This window comes from Aristolochia californica, unplaced genomic scaffold (assembly GCF_029961685.1).
Source record: "Aristolochia californica isolate CCGP_79_NKW_82.1479 unplaced genomic scaffold, dmAriCali1.0.hap1 SCAF_2, whole genome shotgun sequence".
Classification (NCBI taxonomy): domain Eukaryota; kingdom Viridiplantae; phylum Streptophyta; class Magnoliopsida; order Piperales; family Aristolochiaceae; genus Aristolochia; species Aristolochia californica.
In genome coordinates, this window is record NW_027181881.1 from 46,337,047 (window position 1) to 46,356,869 (window position 19,823).

The window sequence follows — 19,823 nt, forward strand, 5'->3', positions numbered from 1 at the left end:
AAGAAATGACCAAAATACCCCTGAACTTGTATTTTAACAAACTTAAATCAACTTTACTCAAGCGGATGAAAGTAATAGAAATTGTGCTTTGATTTACATGGGTGTATTGGTCCATGAAATAGATTTCCTTATTAGATTTTTGATAAGAAGACACAACTTGTTGCACAAAGGTACCAAGATCTGCTAATCATTTAGCCGATGTTCAAGCTAAAAAAGGCGTTACCCTCCAACATCTTGTTGTGGAGGAAATGTCTTTTTAGTTTTTTAGTTTGTATTTTATCTCTTTTGAATGCATTTACAACTCTTCTCAAAAAAAAACTTGTTGCACTATATATATATATATATATATATATATATATATATATATATATATACACATATACACACACACATATATATTGAAAAAATTTAAGCTTTGAGGAGAAAAAGAGAAAAATTAGAGAAAGAAGGGGAGTAGAAGAGTCCGTTGTTCTGCTCTCAATGGACCTTCTAATTGACCCCCTGTTCTACTTATCTGTCACTTTAGTTTATTTGAGTTCAATTACATATATGCTCCTTATGACTAAAAAAATCCATATCAAAACAATATGAATTCTGGACCTTAGACTTTTGACAGCTACCCAATCATGTTGACACTCCTAGAAACTCATATAGACTATGTAAAATGACCAAAATACCTCTACTTAATTTTTAAAACTCCTCCTCAAGCTGGATTATATATGTCTAGATACCCTTGCTTGTTACAAAATATCCTGAACTCATGCTTACCCAAGGCTTTGATAAACATGTCACCAAGTTGATCACTTAATTTAACGTGGGGAGTATCAACTTTCTTTCTCATCACAACATCTTAAATGAAGTGGCAATCAACTTCTGTATATTTAGTTCGTTCATGAAACATTAGATTACTTGCAATGAAAAGAACCGCTTAGTTATTATAATACATGGTCATGGGTTTTGTGACCTATCATTTCAACTCTAGTTGAACAAATTTAACCCTCATTAGTCCACTAACGGTGTGAGCCATTACTCTATATTCGGTTTTTGAACTTAATCAGGTCACTACATTTTATTGCCATTGAGGAGAAACCAGGGCATCTTACACTGATAAAGGAATAGTATAGGAGGACAAAAGACACTATAAACTTGTTGAAATTATTAGAAAGAGAATAAAATGTTATGAACTGAGGAAGAGGATGTTTGGTTGACATATAACACCTTTTCGAAGTGCAATGGTAAGATTTAAGTCATTTACCTTCGGAGTTGTCGATGAAGAGGAGGAAAAAGAACTTTGATTTGTGTCTTGAGATTCTTCCATTGTTGATAAACCTGTAGTGGCATTGGTGCTGGAATATGCTGGGCATATGGTTAGGTACATCCTCCAAAGGACAATAACACTTAGATCAATAAGAGATGAAGTAGACATCTTATTGATGCAGAAAAGAATGGAGCATCCTAAAAGAAATCACATCAACAGATACAAATGTTTTTTTGGTAAAAGGACAATAACATTTATACCCTTTTTGAGTACGAAAATAACCAAGGAACACATTAAATTGCATGGGGAGATAATGTATCAATAGAGAACCCAAAAACATGAAGAAGACTCACACATAAAAAAACACAAGGATAAAGAGAAAGGAGAGGAAAAGAGTGCATTGTTCTACACTTGATGTGGCTTCTAATCGATTTCTACTTACTTATCTATCACTTAAGTTATTTTGAGTTCAATTACATAAATGTTCCTAATGATTCAAAAAACGATATCTAACAAATTACACATCAAACAATATGAAATTTGGACCCATAGACTTTGAACAACTGCCCAATCATGCTAACACTTCTACATACTCATGCAAACCATGTAAAATGATCGAAATACCCTTAAGTTGCTTGAAGACTCAGTGATCAACCACTAAGCTGACTGAAGACTATATTTTTACTGATCATAAGACCAAATACCTCTTTTTTGTACTTCTTATTCTACTTTAGTGTGAGAACATGGTCTTTGAGTTTACTCGGTCAACTTATAGATGATATTTACTTTTCTTCAATCTCAACTCTAATAATTTTATTGTTCATATTTTTGTAGTTTTAGTTGTCTATTTCTTTCAATTTCATTATATTTATTCAGTTCATGAATTCATCCTGTCTCGAGCCAACTTCCAAAACACCTTGCAATCCTGAGCATACAATCAACATCTCCATTGCCAGAGCCAAAGAAAAAAGCAAGCTTGACTTCTCCTCTGAGCAAGAAAAGGCTCTAAAGCTGGGTTGGGCTCATGTAGCGGATGGCCAACTTTGCCACAAAATATCTCTTTCTTGTACTTTTCTCTTTTACCAATACCAAATTAGAAGAAGTACAAGCAAGAGGTATTTGGTGATTTTTTATACAACCTACAATGAAGAATTCAACGTATTGTGGTATAATTTTTTATGTTAGTATATATCCAAAGTAGAAGATGAAGTATAAAAAAGAGGTATTTGGTGGTAAAGTAGAAGAATAAGTACAAGAAAGAGGAGCAAGTTCGTTTAAAAAAAAAAGAAAAGAATTTCAGAAGATTGGACTCCAAATGGGGCTACATCAGGACCCTTTCGGCACCTATGGATCCGCCTTCCTAGGTTGGGCAAGATAATTCTCTTGGCATGCCTTGCACATGTCCCATGGTGCCTATGGCTCGAGCGAAATAACCGGAGATTCAACTCCAAGGCTAGCACCCCGGATAATACAGCTTCTCAGGCAGTGGGCCTTATCTTGAGTTAGTTACATACTAGGAAAGAGTTTGTCTTTCTATCGGGCGTTTCCCTTCGGGAAATTTCGGGTTTGATCGCGCATATGGCGGACCCTTGTAGGAATCCGGTTATGGCCACCTGGGATCCTCCCCTTACGATTGCATCAAACTCAATTTTAATGGCAGTGCTGTCCTGGGCTGGCTGGAGCTGGTGGTGTTTTCAGAGACAGTAGTGGAGACCCTATTCTATCCTATGCTGGGCCGGTGGGTATTGTTGATTCAAATACTGCTGAAGTGAGTGCTCTTCTATTCGGCCTCCAAATCTTTAAAGAGCGGCTTTATGGCAAGCTGCTTATCGAAGGAGACTCAAAGACTGTCATCAGCTGGTATTCAAAAGATAGCTCCCTTCCTTGGCACCACTGGCCAATCACTGATTGTATTGCTGACATTGTGTTATCCATTCATTGTAATTGGAACCTCGTTCCTAGATCAGCCAATTCTTTGGTTGATAAATTGGCAAAATTCGGATCCTCCCAGCAATCTCTTATTGTTTGGGAAGGCTTCCCCTCTTGTAATCTGCTTGTTTGAACTCTCTTAATAAAATTCAACATCATTTCAAAAAAAAAAAAAGAAAAAAAAAAAAAAAGAGGAGCAGGTTCTGTGTTGGTTTTGATTGTGGAAGGGTCATAAGTGCTGCAGGAAACGATGTAAGCTTTATGCTGATTTACCAAAGGCAAAAGAATGGACATATGGGCTTTGCATGTTATGTTCTTTCTCACCCTAGCAGCCACGATACTATTAATAGATCGTCAAGCATAAATCCAGGTTCTAGATTCCATTGGGCATGCATCATGGAATTTCTGATCATTAAAATTCTTTAATTCTCTGAAAAGCAGTGGCTGCTAATGATAAATAATACCAGTGCTTATGAGATTCTCCTCAACATTCGGGTTGTGGCTGCTCGCAAGGATTTCTTGATTTGGAATCTTTTTGCAGTCCAAGAGACCTAGAAACCATGACGAAGAGAATGGGGCTAAATTGCTAGACCATTTTGACTGTTCCTTTTCTAATCTATTCTCTTCTAAAAAACTCAGGAGTTGGCAGTTATTTATTTCCACGATAGTGCAAAGTGCATATCATTCTTCTTTGAAGAGAAGGCATTTGATGTTGATGGGAAGTTGAAGCAATCGAAGGAGCTATCCGTTAACAAAAGTTGTCCATGCGTCATAGAGCTCGACCCAACTTTAGAGCATTTTCTTGTTCATAGAAGATGTCAAGCTTGCTTTTTTCTTTTTCTCCATCATTGGAGGTGCTGATTATAGGCTCAGGATTGTACGAAATTTGGAAGTTGGCTCGTGACAAGATGAACTCAAAAAAATAAACAGAGCAAGATGAACAAAACATATATAAGGAAATTGAAAAAAGTAAACAACTGAAACTAAAAAACTAGGAACAATAAAATTAATGATTGAGATTGAAGAAGATAGTAAACGTCGTCTTTTTGGGTTGATCGAGTGAACTCACATACCTCTGATAACAAAGTAGAAGAAGAAGTACAAGAAAGTGGTATTTGGTTTCATAATCAATAAAAGCAGTCTTCTGGCAGCTTAGTGGCCAACCACAAGAGAGCTACAATAGTGGCAAAGTTACGAACTACGGTAGTGAGACACTCACAGTGGCTGGCTAGATATGGCTGGAAAGATTGGAGTTCCTCCGTATTGCCGAATGGACAAATCAGGTCGTGGTAGAGGTCGAAGTGAGGGCAAAGGTGATCGACAATGTGTACATTGTAGGTGTACCAACCATTTTTCTAATGAGGGTTGGGACAAGTTTGGCAAGTCAGTGTAGGCCAACTTTACCGTTCAAAACAATAGTGAGACTTCTTCCCGTCTAGCAGTTGGTATTGTGTCGGGTGCCCTTGATGAGCTTCAGTAGTTGGCCTAACGATTAGTACAGTTGACTTCTTTATTTTCCTCTGCATCTATAGCTCAGCCTACACCTCCAACAACCAACCTTGCCAGTTCAGGTTTGTCGGCTCTATATGTGAGTCCTGTTTTTTCTGGGTTTGGACTCAAGAGCATCATCCCACATGTCAGTTACGTCATCTCTTTTCATGAATTTTTGTTCATCTTCTTCCTTTAAACATGTTACCCTTGTTGATAAGTCTGTTTTTCTTGTTCATGGAGTAGGCAAAATTCAGCCTATATCCTCCTTGTCATTAAAATCAGTGTTATTTGTTCTACAAGTTTTAAGGAGTGAAAGAGAGAAAAAGAGGAAAAATAGAGAAAGGAGAGGAGAAGAGTGCATTGTTCTGCTCTCAATGTGGCTTCTAATCGCTCTCCTACTTATTTATCACTTAAGTGATTTTGAGTTCAATTACATAAATGCTCTTTACGACCCCAAAGCCCCATATCTAACAAATTACACATAAGAACAATATGAAATCTGGACCATAGACTTCTAACAACTGGCCAATCATGCTGACACACTCCTATAGACTCATAAAACCTATGTAAAATGACTAAAATGTCCGTACTTAATTCTTAACGTATATTTATTGAAATGGCTGCACAAATTATATTAGGGAACTCTTTAAGGCAAACTACTAAATTGACAATTCCTACTCAATATGGTAAAGAAACGAACATGCAAATGACCTAATATGTTGTTAATGGTATGTATGATGATAGTGTATTTCATGCATGTTGACAGTGATAACTAGTAGTTCTACTATGTGCATTCTTGGAATAGTTTAAATTTCCAAGACTGTTGGTACTTCATGAATTCAGTTGACCATTGATTTTTGCAGGAAGCCTTTTCTCATCTTCTAGGTGATCAGAATGATCTAACACAGGAACTAGCATCGCAAGGCATGAGTATTGTGTATGAACTCGGTGATGCGTCTATGAAAAATGACTTAGTAAATGCTTTAGTCAGCACATTAACTGGCTCTGGAAAGAGGAAAAGGGCTATCAAGGTGCTATGACTGATTTCCACTCAAGTGTCTGTTTTTAGTATCTTCATTGGAGATGGCTTAAATTAAATTCTTTGTATTTTTTGACAGCTGATGGAAGATTCCGAAGTGTTTCAAGAAGGTGCCATCGGTGAAAGTGCAAGCGGAGGAAAGCTTAGCACTTATAAGGAACTCTGCAATCTGGCTAATGAGATGGGGCAACCAGACTTAATTTATAAGTTTATGGATCTGGCAAATTATCAAGCTTCACTTAATTCGAAGAGGGGGGCTGCTTTTGGATTTTCCAAGATTGCTAAACAGGCTGGAGATGCACTTCAGCCTCACTTAAGATTGTTGATTCCAAGGCTTGTTCGCTACCAATATGATCCTGATAAAAATGTCCAGGTAGAGATATTTATATGTCTATGCCGTCTGTGTGTGCATCATTGCTGTATGTGCTTCCATCTCTTATTTTTCACTTGCTGCTTATATTCATAGGATGCTATGGGACACATCTGGAAATCACTTGTTGCAGATCCTAAGAAAACTATTGATGAGCATTTGGACCTCATTTTTGATGATTTGTTGATTCAATGTGGGTCAAGGCTCTGGCGTTCACGCGAGGCTTCCTGCCTTGCCCTTGCTGATCTTCTTCAAGGAAGGAAATTTGGTCAGGTAGGTCTTATTACTTTTCGTATTGCCATTGACAATAATCTCAGATAGCAACATCAAATTTTTGGGTTGTATGCTGAGTGACTGGTATCAGGGGTGTATTAAATTGAATATGATTTTATTGCAAGTTCATAACAAACTGAGGAAGAGTACCTTTAAATGTCTCACTAATTATGTCTATTTTATGTATTAATGATAAGGGATATCTGACACATTGTCCAATAATACAAATAAAAGTGATGTAAATCTGGGTTTCAATGGCCCGATGAAGGGGTATCTTATTAAGGTCTTGGATTTGAGTTTCATTGGGAGAAAATTACCTTAGAAAGGATAAGTTGAGGGCTATGGATGATATTCTCCCTGGTGTAATTGGTAGAAGTCATTCGACTGAGAAATGCAGGTCTCTTATCTGGTATGGTTTCTGGGCGAGTCAATTGTTTGTGGTGAAGCAATATTAAGGACTGATTGTGGGAACAGGTCGGTCTTTAGATGGAAATAAGACTTTGCAAGCAGATAAGGCACTTTGATGAATCATAAAGACTTTGCAAATGGACTGGTAAAAAATTTGGAAGAAATTTTGATATGGGTAAGCTTGTCAAATTGCAACATCTGGGTGGTGTAGTTGGTTATCACGCTAGTCTCACATGAAGGTTATTGGATTAGTGGAACAAGTTGAGAGATGAGAGACAAGAGATGAGAGGCAAGGAATGAGAGACGTCCCTGATCGCAGTCTCCACCCGATCGTGGGGACAACCACCGGCGTCCCCCCCCGTTGTTCTCAGGGCTGAAGCCCTGCAAAGCAGCCGAAATCTCTTTTCCGACAAGACGCAGACAGCAGAGATGAAGACCACGAAAGCTTTGCCCACGTTTCGACATCTTATCATTGCTGCAGCAAAGACGACCAGACGAGGAGCTCTCGACCAAGCATTCCGTGCATCACTCCAAGGGCCGACACAGAAGACAATGATGACACTGATTGGATTATAGTTTGCAGACTACATAACTGGAATAGGCATCCTCATGAAGCTGAGCCGCCCTTCGTTGGCGCCTTGCGGTTTGTCTACGGCCCCACTACGCTGACGATCACCCGGGTTGCTCTCCGCACCGCTCCTTGCATTTGGGTGACGTTGAAGACTGGGGTAAAGCTAACAAGAGCGACTGCGATTGCCCATCTAAGTCCAACAAGCTCTGGACTGGGCCTTGGCACTTCAACTTCCGCACTATTTACCAGAATAATGCTGCCAAATGCCGCATTGTCCAGTATCAAGACCTCACCCACCGTGGCCTGCGTAGCCAGAGGCCATTAACACCTCTTTCGGTTGGGCCAAGTTCCTCCACTGCCTGCGAAGCTTCCTTCCAACCCCGCCACCTGCCAACCCTCTCAACACACCATCCCTACAACAGACTATCCTTTATTCCCACCCAATCTAATGCCCCGCAGCCCAGAATCTCTTCACGCCACTCCTTGCTTCATCTCACCCATGTCTCAACCGATTCACCTATTTCCATCCTGCACAACCCGACTAGCCAACCCAAGTCCTCCTCCTCTCGAAGCCAGTCAACTGTTGTGGTCCCTCCACACTTGCTTCACTCCAATCTCAACAAATTGGCATGCACTACCTTCGTCACTTCTGAAGCTTCGCCTGTTGAAGGATCGAACATTTTAGATTTGTTCATTCGGCAGCTACACTTGGACTTCCGGCCGTAGTGCTCGTATTTGTGCCCCAAAAAATGGATTGTCACTTTCTAGTCACTTGGGGATCGATGGATGGCTGCTCAATTCCCCACTTCCGGTATTCATCTCCTTTGTCTAGGATTGGACTCTGTCCTTGCTCGGTCAATGGCTCTAGATCGCCAATCTCCCGCTAGAATTATGGGATGTCATTGTTTTCCGGCTCATTGTTGATCATTTTAGCTCTCTAGTCCGGCTCGATGACTGCATTGCCAATCGACGCAGGCTCGACTTTGCCTGGTTCTTCATTAATCTGAATTGTATTCACTCTAGAAGATCTTTCCTGTGGCTCATAGTGGATCAGTCCACTTTCTGGCTCTGTACCACCTTCGGCGACCTCAACTACGACACAGAGACACCCGCTGGCAACCTGAACAAGGAGGACACCCTACCCTGCCACTCAGATTGAAGCAACTCAACTAACCCGGTGAGTCACCTGGCTTACCCTCTGATTCCCTTGCACCCCCCTCTCACCACTAAGCCACCCGACACGCTTCTGCCACTATGTCTTCAAGTGCCTTCACTTCCCTTTAATTCAAATTTGAATTTTTCCCCTCTGTCGCTACAAAGCTTCTCTTGTCATCCTGAGCCCTCTGGTCCCAGTCAGACTCTGCTGACGGTACAACCACTTCGAAACTAGGCTCTCCCTCTTCCCTTGCCACCTGGCTCTTTCTTTTCCCACCTAGAGGCCCCCTCAACCGAAAAGCCCACCAACACATCGGACCTTATCCCCCCTTCCATGTGGGCTTAATTTACCTCGTTACGTCTCCCAACTGCTCCCAACCAACACGACTCTTCCGCCCCTACTTCACCCGTGCCAAGCCTCTCCCCTATCCCAGCCGGAACCAGGACCTTCCACTTTCCCCAATTGGCCTCTCCCGTCCCATGGCACTGGCCTCACCTTTACACCCCTTCAATCCGAATCCCAATCGCCTTCTCTTTTTACAACAGTAACCCTTGTTGTCGACAACTAACCCCACCATGCCCAAATGGACCCCCTTCCCCCATTTGCTACTCAATCTCCTCCTCGGCCTGCCTCCCCTCCACAGGATCACTCCGACAACGAGTCCTCCTCGTCGGCCATTGGTGGAGAGGGGGTGGAGCCACCCGTTACTTATCCCTGATTTGGAAATCAGTATACAAGTTGCGACCTCTTTCTACACAGGGAATGGGAGGACTCTCCTCTTTTGGTCAGATGAGTGGTGCAACCCCCGCTCCCTCTTGGAGAACTACCCGAGGCTTACAGACCTTACTTGCTCAGTGGCAGACTCATGGAGCAATCGGTTTTCTATTCTATTGGGGGTTGAATGATGAGGAAACCCTAGAGTTTTGCTCTCTTTTATCCAGTCTTAGCAGTATCACTATCCCAAAGTAAGCACCTGATGAGCTGATATGGAAGCCTAGCATCAATGGTATCTTCTCTGTGACCTCAACTTATTCTCACATCATAGAAGATGATCCCAGCCTGCCTGAGCACAAGGCAAACCTGGCTTGGAAGCTCTCTGTGCCTAGCAAGATTAAATTCTTCATATGGACAGCCATTAGAGAGCAGATCCTCACTTCAGACAACCTCCGCAAGAGAGGTTTCACTGCATCTGCCCTCTCTGTGGTGTGTGTGAGGAATTCGTCCTGCTTGTTCTTCTTCACTACGAGTTCTCTTGGCAAGTCTGGATGGTGATTTTTCAGAAGGTTGGTATTCAAGTGGGGCTTCATCACGACCTTTTTGGCACTTGCCAGATGGTGTTGGGGACTTGCCTGCCTAGAATAGGCAAGTTGCTCCTCTTAGCTTGCCTGACTCCTATTCCGTGGTGCTTGTGGCTGGAGCGCAACAACCGGAGATTCAACTCCAAATCTAGCACCCCGGATAGCACCGCCTCTTATGCAATGGGCATGATTTCTAGTTGGTTGCACACTAGGAAGGAATTTGCCTCTCTGGTAGGTATATCCCTTCGCGAGAATTGGAGTCTGTTGGCTCATATGGCAGGTCCCCATAAGATGTCGGTCATGGCTGTATGGGAACCTCCCCCTAGCGACTGCATCAACTTAACTTCGACGGAAGTGCCTTGGGATGTCCTGGGCCGGCGGGTGCAGGAGGTGTCTTCAGGGACAGTAGTGGAGAGATCATTCTCTCTTATGCGGTGCCGGTTGGTACTGCCGAATCCAACACTACTGAAGTGAGTGCATTCCATTATGGGCTGCAATTTTTCAAAGACCATCTCCATGGAAAGCTGCTTATTGAAGGAGATCCCAAAGTTGTCATTAGTTGGTGCTCCAACTCAAGCTCCCCCCCACCCCTCGACACCAATGGCCAGTCATTGCTTGTAATTCTGACGTTGTGTCCACAATTTATTGTACTTGGAATCACATTCCTAAATCAACCAACTCTTTGGCTGATAGATTAGCTAAATTTGGAACCTCCCAATAATTTCTCATTGTTTGGGATGGTTTCCCCTGGTAATAATCTTGCTCTTCTTAGCCTTTTAATATAAATCAGCATCATTTAAAAAAAAAAAACAATGGGGCTACAGTTTCTTTTGTTCTCTCTTTGTTTTCTTTTGGGGGCCTCCACCCTTGCCTCTTGATTTTTTGACTGCCTTACACAAGTGTTTCTCACATGAGACTGATTTGTCCCATATTTATGAGCTTTACACTAAGCTTTTTACAATAGAAAGAGGTAATAAGCGTCGTATGCAAGTTGTGGGGGAGATGGACTACCAGAAGTAATTTCCTTTTTGAGAGTGTCTTTAATAAACACGGAGTGATCTACTGAACATCGGTGAAATCCAACCTTGCTGGTGTAATAAAACAGTGGAGAAGGTGATGGTTGGAATTTGGGGCAGGGAGTGGCATATCCTTCTTGGTGTTTTGATAGCACAGTTCAAATTTTAGATTTGATTGCTTCAATTCGTGCTGCATGACAGCAAATGCACCATTCAGCAAATTCAGCAGCAGACTCTTTGGCAAAAGGGGGGAATTTCTCTCCAACATCCTTTTGTCTCTATGGATTCTCCCCTATAGTTTGTGTCTATGTTGCTATTTTTTATGTTCTATTTTATTTTCTTGTTTTGTTGTTACCTTTTGATTTTCTCTTTCAAATAGCTTGTGTGCATAGTATGGCCTTCAAAGTATATCTTTTGTATTTTTATGTTTCTATTATTAAAATATCTGCATCATTCAAAAAAATTGCCATCTCAAAGAAAAAAAAATGGGGCTATATTTTCCACTGGATTTTAGTTTAAGTTGGTTATATTTTTTAAATATTTGTCTTGATTTTCGTTTATGATGCCGCTATCTTGAGACAGAAATGGAAAACAATTGCTGGTTTTACAACACAGACTAAATTAGAATGTTGAGTGGACACCACCTCCAGTGAGCGGTTATACTCACTTTGATTGAAGTTTACAAGGAAATCCAGGACCAGGGGGAGTAGGAGGGGTTTCCCGTGATCATGATAGAATACTATTATTATCATATTCTGGTCCTCTTGGTGAAGTTGATTCAGCAGAGGCAGAAGTGAGGGCTCTTTTACAAGGAATGATCTCATACTATGAGAAAGTCTCCATGGCATTGATTGTTGAAGTTGATTTGAAGGTTGTTATAAACTCTGGGCTGAAGTGGAAACTAACCCACCTTGGCGTTTTGATCAACAATTTCTTCAAATAGAAGAACTCATTCAAGCTAGGCCAATTAGTTTCATGGTCGTACTTAGATCAGGGAATACATTAGCTGATACTTCAGTGAAGGGAGAACACATCAACAACTTGTTATTAATACATCCTGATATTGTAACTTTTTTGTTTTGATGTAATCTTTGTATATTTATTAAAATTCTACTAATCCGGAAGAAAAGGGAAATATGGCATCTAAGAGTGCCATATTTTGGAATTACCCTTGAAATAATTGATTCACACTTATGAAGAAAAAAAAAGATTCTCAAAAAAAAAAAAAAAAAAAAAAAAAAGTCCATGCAGTTTATATTCAAGTTCAAAATGCTGTCCTGAGATGACTTGGGTTGTTGTTCCTTTAGAATCACAGCTCTGATATTTCTCTTGTACTAATTTTCCCTACTCAAATCCATGTCCACATTTTGCAACTGCTTTGCTCTTTTAGGTATTACATGTTACCTCTGTATTTTGTCATTATATTCAGTAATTTTTCATATGATTCTTCTGCTATTCAGGTATCTAATCATTTGAGAAGAATATGGTCAGCAGCTTTCCGAGCTATGGATGACATAAAAGAAACTGTCCGAAATTCTGGTGATAGTTTATGTCGTGCCATAAGTTCACTGACAATTAGGCTATGTGATGTGTCACTGACTCCCATTTCTGATGCAAGGCAAACAATGGACATTGTTTTGCCATTCTTACTATCTGAGGGCATTGTGAGTAAGGTTGCAACCATTCAGAAGGCATCAATAGGCCTTGTTATGAAGCTCTCTAAGGTTTGTAATGCACTTTCTTTTGGTGCATATTGTTTTTATTCTTTTGGAAAGTGACTACTATTGGGGATAACATCTCTGTTCTTCTTCTTCTTCTTCTTCTTCTTTTGGGAAAAACTGTATGGGAATGAATATTTAGTATGACAAGCTTGCTATTACTTAATAGTTTTTGTCAATGTGATATGCTGATAGTTTTTCTTCCAACTGGATGTGTGTAAATAAACTTAAAAACAAAAAGAGAAGAACAGAAATTACAATAAGCAAAAAACAGTTCGAGTACATAAGAGTTTTGGTCCTAGTTAGGCGTTTTGTTTGTTTGATTGCAAGACTAGAAGGAGGGGCGAGTTTTGGTCCTAGTTAGGTGATGAGTTTTAGTTAGATAGGAAATTGTACTCTGTAAGTCATTGAAACCCTACTCAAACCAGGATCTCTTTATGTACAAAGATTATAGGTAACAAAGTAGTAGATTGATAGATTATTGAGCTCTCTTCTGAAAAATTTCTTTCTCTTTCTTCTCCTTCTCAATGGTTGGCCTCTCTTGCGTGCTTTATTTATTATTCTCAGCATTGAGATTCTAGAATTTAACAACATCAAAGATTGATATTGATAAAAAATGAGTGAAAATTGATAGATTTGGAGAGAGAATGAGGGAGAGAGGAAAGAGAGAAGAGAGCTTGAGAGAAACTGCTCTGGATGGGGGTCCAGCATGGCGTCACTTCTTATTCATCTAAGTGTTAGACAGTTACAAAAACTACCCCTATTTAGTTACATTTTACATAAACCCTTATATCTCCCAATAGACTTACCAAAATTACATGAAATTTGTACTAAAAATAAATTTAAACATGCTGGCAAATATAATATCATCTTCAGAAATTACAGCTAAGGTCAAATGACCAAAATACCCTTTCTGTTGATTTTTTACACTCTCCCTCAAGTTGGAGCATATATATCTATGAGACCTAGCTTGCCACAAAAAAAAAATTAAAATTCACATCTTCCAAGAGATTTAATAAATATATTTGCCACTTGATCACTGGATCTAACATACGGAGTGACGATTTCCTCTTCATCGCAACATCCCAAATAAAGTGACAGTCAATATGCTTGGTTGTTTTTTTTGGAACACCGGATTTCTAACAATAAATATGGTTGTCTGGTTATTACAGTACAAGGTCATAGGTTCATCTTTTGTAGGTTAGACTCCCTGACCACAGATCTCACTTACATCAATTCTCTGACCGTATGAGCCATAGCTCTATACTCAGCTTCAACACTTGGCTTGGCTACAACATTTTACTTTTTACTTTTCCACTTAACAAGATTACCTTCCAAAAATACATAGTAGCCTGTGGTAGATTTTCTATCAACTTTTGACCTTGCATAATCAGCATCAATGAAAGCTTCTATTTTTATGTGATTTTGAGATTTAAAGAACAATCCTTTATTGGGTGACCCTTTTAAGCACCTCAATAATCTTTGTGCAGCCTCCAGATGAACCTTCCGTGGGCATTCCATAAACTGGCTAACAACACTTATGACCAATGAGATATTGGGACGTGTTATTGTAGCACAGATGAACTTACCAATTAAGCGATGATAAATTGTCTTGTCCTTAAGTTCTTCACTTTGTTCATTAAGGAGATCATGCCCAACTTTCATAGGAGTTTCTACTGGTTTAGCACCTAAAAAATCATATTCTTGTAGCATGTCTGTGATATACTTTCTTTGAGTTAGTACCAAACCAGCTTTGCTTCTGGCCACTTCAATACCTAGAAAATACTTCAGGTTTCGTAGATCTTTTGTTTGAAAATGTTTGGCCAAATGCAAAAAGAAACAATCAGGCCATTGCTGAAGAATTATGTTTCTTATTGTCTTTCATGAATATTCGAATTATGTTTAGCAGAAAATTTCTCAACTTACTGTTTCAGGGTGCTGGAACTGCAATTCGCCCGCATTTGCCTGATCTGGTTTGCTGTATGCTGGAATCTTTATCAAGCTTGGAAGACCAGAGACTCAATTATATTGAGGTTTGGCAGATTTAATTTAGTGCCGTTTTATTGGTCTTACAATATGACGCTGGACTCTTTTTCTGTTTTAAGACTTATGTTAGTCCAGATGCTATAGGTCTAAAGGTTTACATTATTTATGAAAATAACTTTTTCCTTTCTGTTTGTGGAAACTTAGTTGCATGCTGCAAATGTGGGAGTCCAGTCAGAAAAGCTAGAAAGCCTAAGAATTGCAGTTGCAAAGGACTCCCCAATGTGGGAAACCCTCGATTTGTGCCTCAAAGTAATTGATTCCCAATCTTTAGATCTTTTGGTTCCCCGACTTGCTCAATTGGTTCGGTCTGCAGTTGGCCTGAACACTAGGTATGCTGGAATACAAATATTGTGCATTTTGAGCTCAATCCTTCTGAAAAATTTTGTGCTGGTCTTGAATGAGTATAACATATTCTTTTTAGTTTATTAATTTCACTATATAAGGTTATTTTGTTGCCTCAAACTTAAACTTCTTGTGGTTTATCGTTTACTTGTGATGATTTGTTACTTTAAATATCAAAGTTGCTTCTTTGCCTTTTTCTTTTCCTTTGTTTCATTTTTGCTTTTTTTGCTCTTTTCTATCAAATTTTCACACCATTCAGAAAAATTCTAGGAGCTTACCTTTTTTCCAAGTTTGTTAAAGTTGGGCCAAATCCTCTCAACCACAACAACAATCACTCTCTAACAACTAGCTTGAGATGTGGAGCACATGTATACCTATAGGATGGTGGACTTTTTTGCCCACCAACTCTCCCCCTCATGTCCGGGCCTAAATTGACAGCCACAATCAAGAAATGGATAATGTACACACAAGGATCATAGAGAACTAACTCAGACATCACACAAAGCATAAACATAGGCTTGGGTTGGCTCTTATATTAGGTTAAATTTGGATGTTTTTTTCCCAAAATGACTAGCTGAATTTAGGAAGCTTCTTCCTAACTAATAAATACATAATCTTTTCAAACACTAACCATTGTGAGACAATTCTCTTACACAGAACAACTCTCAAACAAGTGGCTTGAGATGTGGAGCATAGGTACAACATGTGGAGCAAAGGTAACAACTGTAGAGCAGTGGACTTTTTACTCATCAACAGTCCCCTCATGTCTAGGCCTAAACTGACAACTTTCCTCAAGAAATGAAGAACAAACACACATGGGTCATATAGAACAAAGTTAGAGGTCACAGATTCGAGTTGATTCTAATACCATGTTAAAGTTTGGACTGTTCTTCCCAAGATGGCCGATTGAAGTTTGGATGCTTCTTCCTAACTGGTAAGTCTAGGATACCAAAACTATTGTCCTATACACAACTACTCTCACTCTCAAACAACTAACCTTGATGTGGAGCACATGTACAACTATAGACTGGTGGACTTTTTTATTCACCAACACTCCCCCCAAATGACTAGCTTTTAGGAGGCCTACTGCTCAGCCTTATAAACCAATAACACTTTTTAATACTTATCAATGTGGTATTATTCTGACAACAATTTATTAGCTTCAATTTTGGGTCTCCTTCAATGAACACAGTTGCTCTTCAGAATTTTTTTTTTTTTTTGAATAGTGAGTACTCTTCTTGATATTAAATCATTGTTTAAAATTTATGAGGTCCTTTTCAAACAAAAAATATGAGGTTGGTCATCTGTGCTGGGGTAATATTTCAGAGGAAATTTGTCAACCTTTTTGTCAATAAATCAAATAATGGAGTGAATTTAACTGTTTAATGAGTCTTTTAAATCCTGGGGGCTGAAAATAATTTGCTATGGGTGATGGTGATGACAGTAATTTTAACAGTTTTCAGAGTGGTGAATAGTTATTTGGAAAAATCTTATTCTTCTTTTATTAGTTATTATTTGGAGTTCTGCGCAATGTTATTTTTGCAAAGCATAAAAACTTTTTTTATTTCTGCTGCTTAATTTAATAACATATAAGTTCTGGTCAAGATTATTTGGCTTTTTGTGGGTGTCAAATAGTATGGAATGTTCTGTTATTGTTCTGAGGACTCCTTTTTATCATTTCTCTATTTTTCTTGTTGTTCCCCTTGCAGGGTAGGGGTTGCCAGCTTTATAAGCTTACTAGTTCAGAGAGTTGGTCTGGACATCAAACCATATACTGGAATGCTTGTGAGGCTATTGTTTCCTTCTGTCCTGGATGAAAAAAGCGGAGCTGCAAAGCGAGCCTTTGCTGGTGCTTGCGCTCTAGTATTGAAGTATTTAGGGCCCGCTCAGGCTCAAAAGTTGATTGATGAAACCACGTCATTGCATATGGGTGATAAAAATTCTCAAATTTCTTGTGCAATTTTACTGAAGAATTATGCAAATCTTGCAGCAGACGTAGTGAGTGGACATCATGCTGTGATCTATCCTGTCATTTTTGTTGAAAGGTCTGAATTTTTCTGGTCATTCCCATTCCCTTTGTCATACCTTATTCCCAATCTTAGTTCTGATTCACTTAACTGTCTCTCTCTCTCTCTCTCTCTCTCTCTCTCTCTCGCTCAAATTCATTCTTGAGTGGATATTTGTGTCTTCATTCTTGAAATCTGTTTGGAGTTGAAATTCATACTTAAAAAATGTGAATTTTGAAGTTATCAAATTTTATTGCATCCTAGACACCTGTTGAAATTGAAAGGCTTGATGCATACCTTAACAGTTTTATCCCCTGCAGATTTGAAGATGATAAGGACATCAGTGGCCTCTTTGAAGAGTTGTGGGAAGAAAAATCAAGTAGTGAAAGAGCTGCCCTTCAATTGTACTTGGATGAAATAGTTTCGCTTCTCTGCAATGGCATAGCATCATCTTCGTGGGCAAGTAAGAAAAAGGTTAGAACTATTTTAGCATCCAGAACAGGCTGGCCTCATATAATGGAGAGTGCATAAATCACATTGCATCCATCTGAGTCACCCAGTAACACTTAGTGGGGATTTCTATTCCTTGTAACCTTTTTGGTTTTGTTTCTGCAATTTCTTTTGCTTTGTTTTCAATGTAGTTTGTGCTTTTCATGTTTTTATTTTTTTAATGTTCCTCTGCTGTGAGATGCTCTCTCTCTCTCTCTCTTTCTTATCTCTCTCTCTTTACTTTTCTTAGTATTCAGATTGAGCTCTCGTGCATCCCAAAATGACTAGTCACTTGGAAGACCTATTGTTCAAACTTATAAACCAACAGTTTTTCGTAACATTTTATCTCTGTGAGAATATTTCTATAAATATCCTCCCTTACCCCCAACTTATACATCCAAATAACAGGCCTGAGACGTGGACAATACAAACAGAGTACAAATTTAATGGCCACAAACTGGGCCTAGGTCCAAGCAGAACTGCTTTGTTACCATGTTAAGATTGAGTTGGTTCCATGCCAAAGACTACCCACTTAGGAGGCCTATTGTTCAACCGTATGAACTAGCCATTTTTTCTTAACATTTATCTATGTGGGATTATTCCCACTAACAGTTAGTAAAATTCTGATTATTTTCCCCCAAAACAAAGCGACCAGAATTCAGTTGAAATACATTTCACTTTCTTTTTAATCTTCTGGGCAATGTTTTGCCAGTATAATGTACATAATTAGGTTACTGTCATTTATGATATATTGTGTTTTGATTGATCCCTGTATTTTCTCATTTTTTGCTTGCAGTCAGCAAATGCAATAAAGAAGCTTTGTGAAGTTTTGGGTGATTCGCTTTCTTCATTTCATAATGTCCTTGTCACATGTCTTCTTAGAGAAATGCCTGGGCGATTGTGGGAGGTAAGTCATGATCTAGATCAAAGTGATGGGAGAACATATGTTCCAGCTTCTTTTTCAAGTGTTTAGTTTTCTGTATGTCGGCCCAAAATTATCACTATTGATTGTTACTTTTTTCCAATATTTTCTTAGTGGTTTAATCATGATACTGTTGTTTTGATCTAGCTATTTTTTGCATATTTATGTAATTCAGAGCTTGAATTTATTTTGGGTCTCCTTCGTATTAGGTGGTTGGAACTAAAAAAGAAGCCATATTCAGAGGGGTCATGAGAAGATTAAGTTTTAGGTCCTCTCTGTACCTTCAGGGGCAAATTTTAATGGGCATTGTTGCTTTCTTGTTGGAAGAGCGTAACTGTTGAGCCAAAAAGAAAACAAAAAGGAAAGAGAAAACACCACCTGATTTCTTGTCCCTCAAGAGTTTCTTATTGGTAGAGGTTAGAGTGAACTACAACATATACAGCCTTCAATGCTCTCAGAGGAACATTTCTTTATTCAGCCATAAACTGCTTGAAAATGTGCCAAACGAACTTTTTTTTGTGTGGTATTTCTGGATGAAGCTTAAGAATATTGCCTTCCCGTCTTTATCTTTGTTTCTTAATTTTCTTTTAATGTTTTTTCCACTATTCAAAAAGAAGGGGGAGGGTGCCTCTTCTCCATGGATTGCCATATTACTTTCCATGCCAATGCTTATCTGGGCCTTTCTCATGTAACAGCTCTTACTCTTAGACAATTAGCCTTATAGATGGAACAAAGGTCATGGAATGTTGGCACTTTTATTACATACTAACAAATATTTTTTTTTTTTTTGTTCTTTTTTTAAGTGGTGGATAATTTCATTAAACAGAGAAAGGGGAGAGAAGGACTCAAACCCAAGAGTATCAAAGATACCAATTACAAGAAGAGATCAAAGAGTACCCAGCTGTAGCTAAGCCTCAGCAAGATGATTAGCTGAACCTTAAAATCAACTCCCATCATTTCAAAAAAAAAAAATCAACTCCCAAACAAAGATGAAGAATTTCATCCAAAAAATAATGAAGCCTCCATGAAGGAGAAGAAGAACCAGAACACCAAGAGATAACTGTAGAAGAATCTCCTTCAAATAATTGTTGAACATAGATGTGAATGCCTGCTAGAAGAACACCCCTTAGTGTCATCTTTCAGTATTTAAGTGCATAAAGTGGCTGCCAACCATCTTGATCTGTTTTTTCTGTGCTCGCATCACTTTTATGTTGTTTTTTTCTTTCTATTTTTTTAATTCTTCTACTGTATGGCAGGGAAAAGAGGCAATTTTGCATGCAATAGCTGCTCTTTGTACAGCATGTAATAAGGCAATATCTGCTAATGACCATGCCGCTCCAAATACCATTTTAAGTGCAATATGTTCTGCATGCACTAAAAAAGTGAGAACCTACCGTGAAGCTGCTTTTGTCTGTCTACAACAGGTAATTGGTTCAACATGAAGTGTTTACTTATGTTAACTAGAAGGAACCTTAAATAATAGTGGCAGCT

The 19,823-nt window shown here is 39.0% G+C and overlaps 1 protein-coding gene across 2 annotated transcripts in view; it reads left to right on the top strand.

The window, feature by feature from the left end:
* Positions 1–19,823, top strand: part of LOC137955540 (uncharacterized) — a 53,308-nt gene that overhangs the window by 24,588 nt on the left and 8,897 nt on the right. For both annotated transcript variants that reach the window (XM_068802530.1, XM_068802531.1), the window contains exons 21-30: positions 5,542–5,709; positions 5,797–6,090; positions 6,184–6,360; positions 12,270–12,533; positions 14,462–14,560; positions 14,718–14,902; positions 16,625–16,960; positions 17,242–17,395; positions 18,207–18,317; positions 19,589–19,756. In XM_068802530.1, coding sequence (XP_068658631.1) covers positions 5,542–5,709; positions 5,797–6,090; positions 6,184–6,360; positions 12,270–12,533; positions 14,462–14,560; positions 14,718–14,902; positions 16,625–16,960; positions 17,242–17,395; positions 18,207–18,317; positions 19,589–19,756 — 1,956 coding nt within the window. The remainder of the gene's footprint in view (positions 1–5,541; positions 5,710–5,796; positions 6,091–6,183; positions 6,361–12,269; positions 12,534–14,461; positions 14,561–14,717; positions 14,903–16,624; positions 16,961–17,241; positions 17,396–18,206; positions 18,318–19,588; positions 19,757–19,823) is intronic.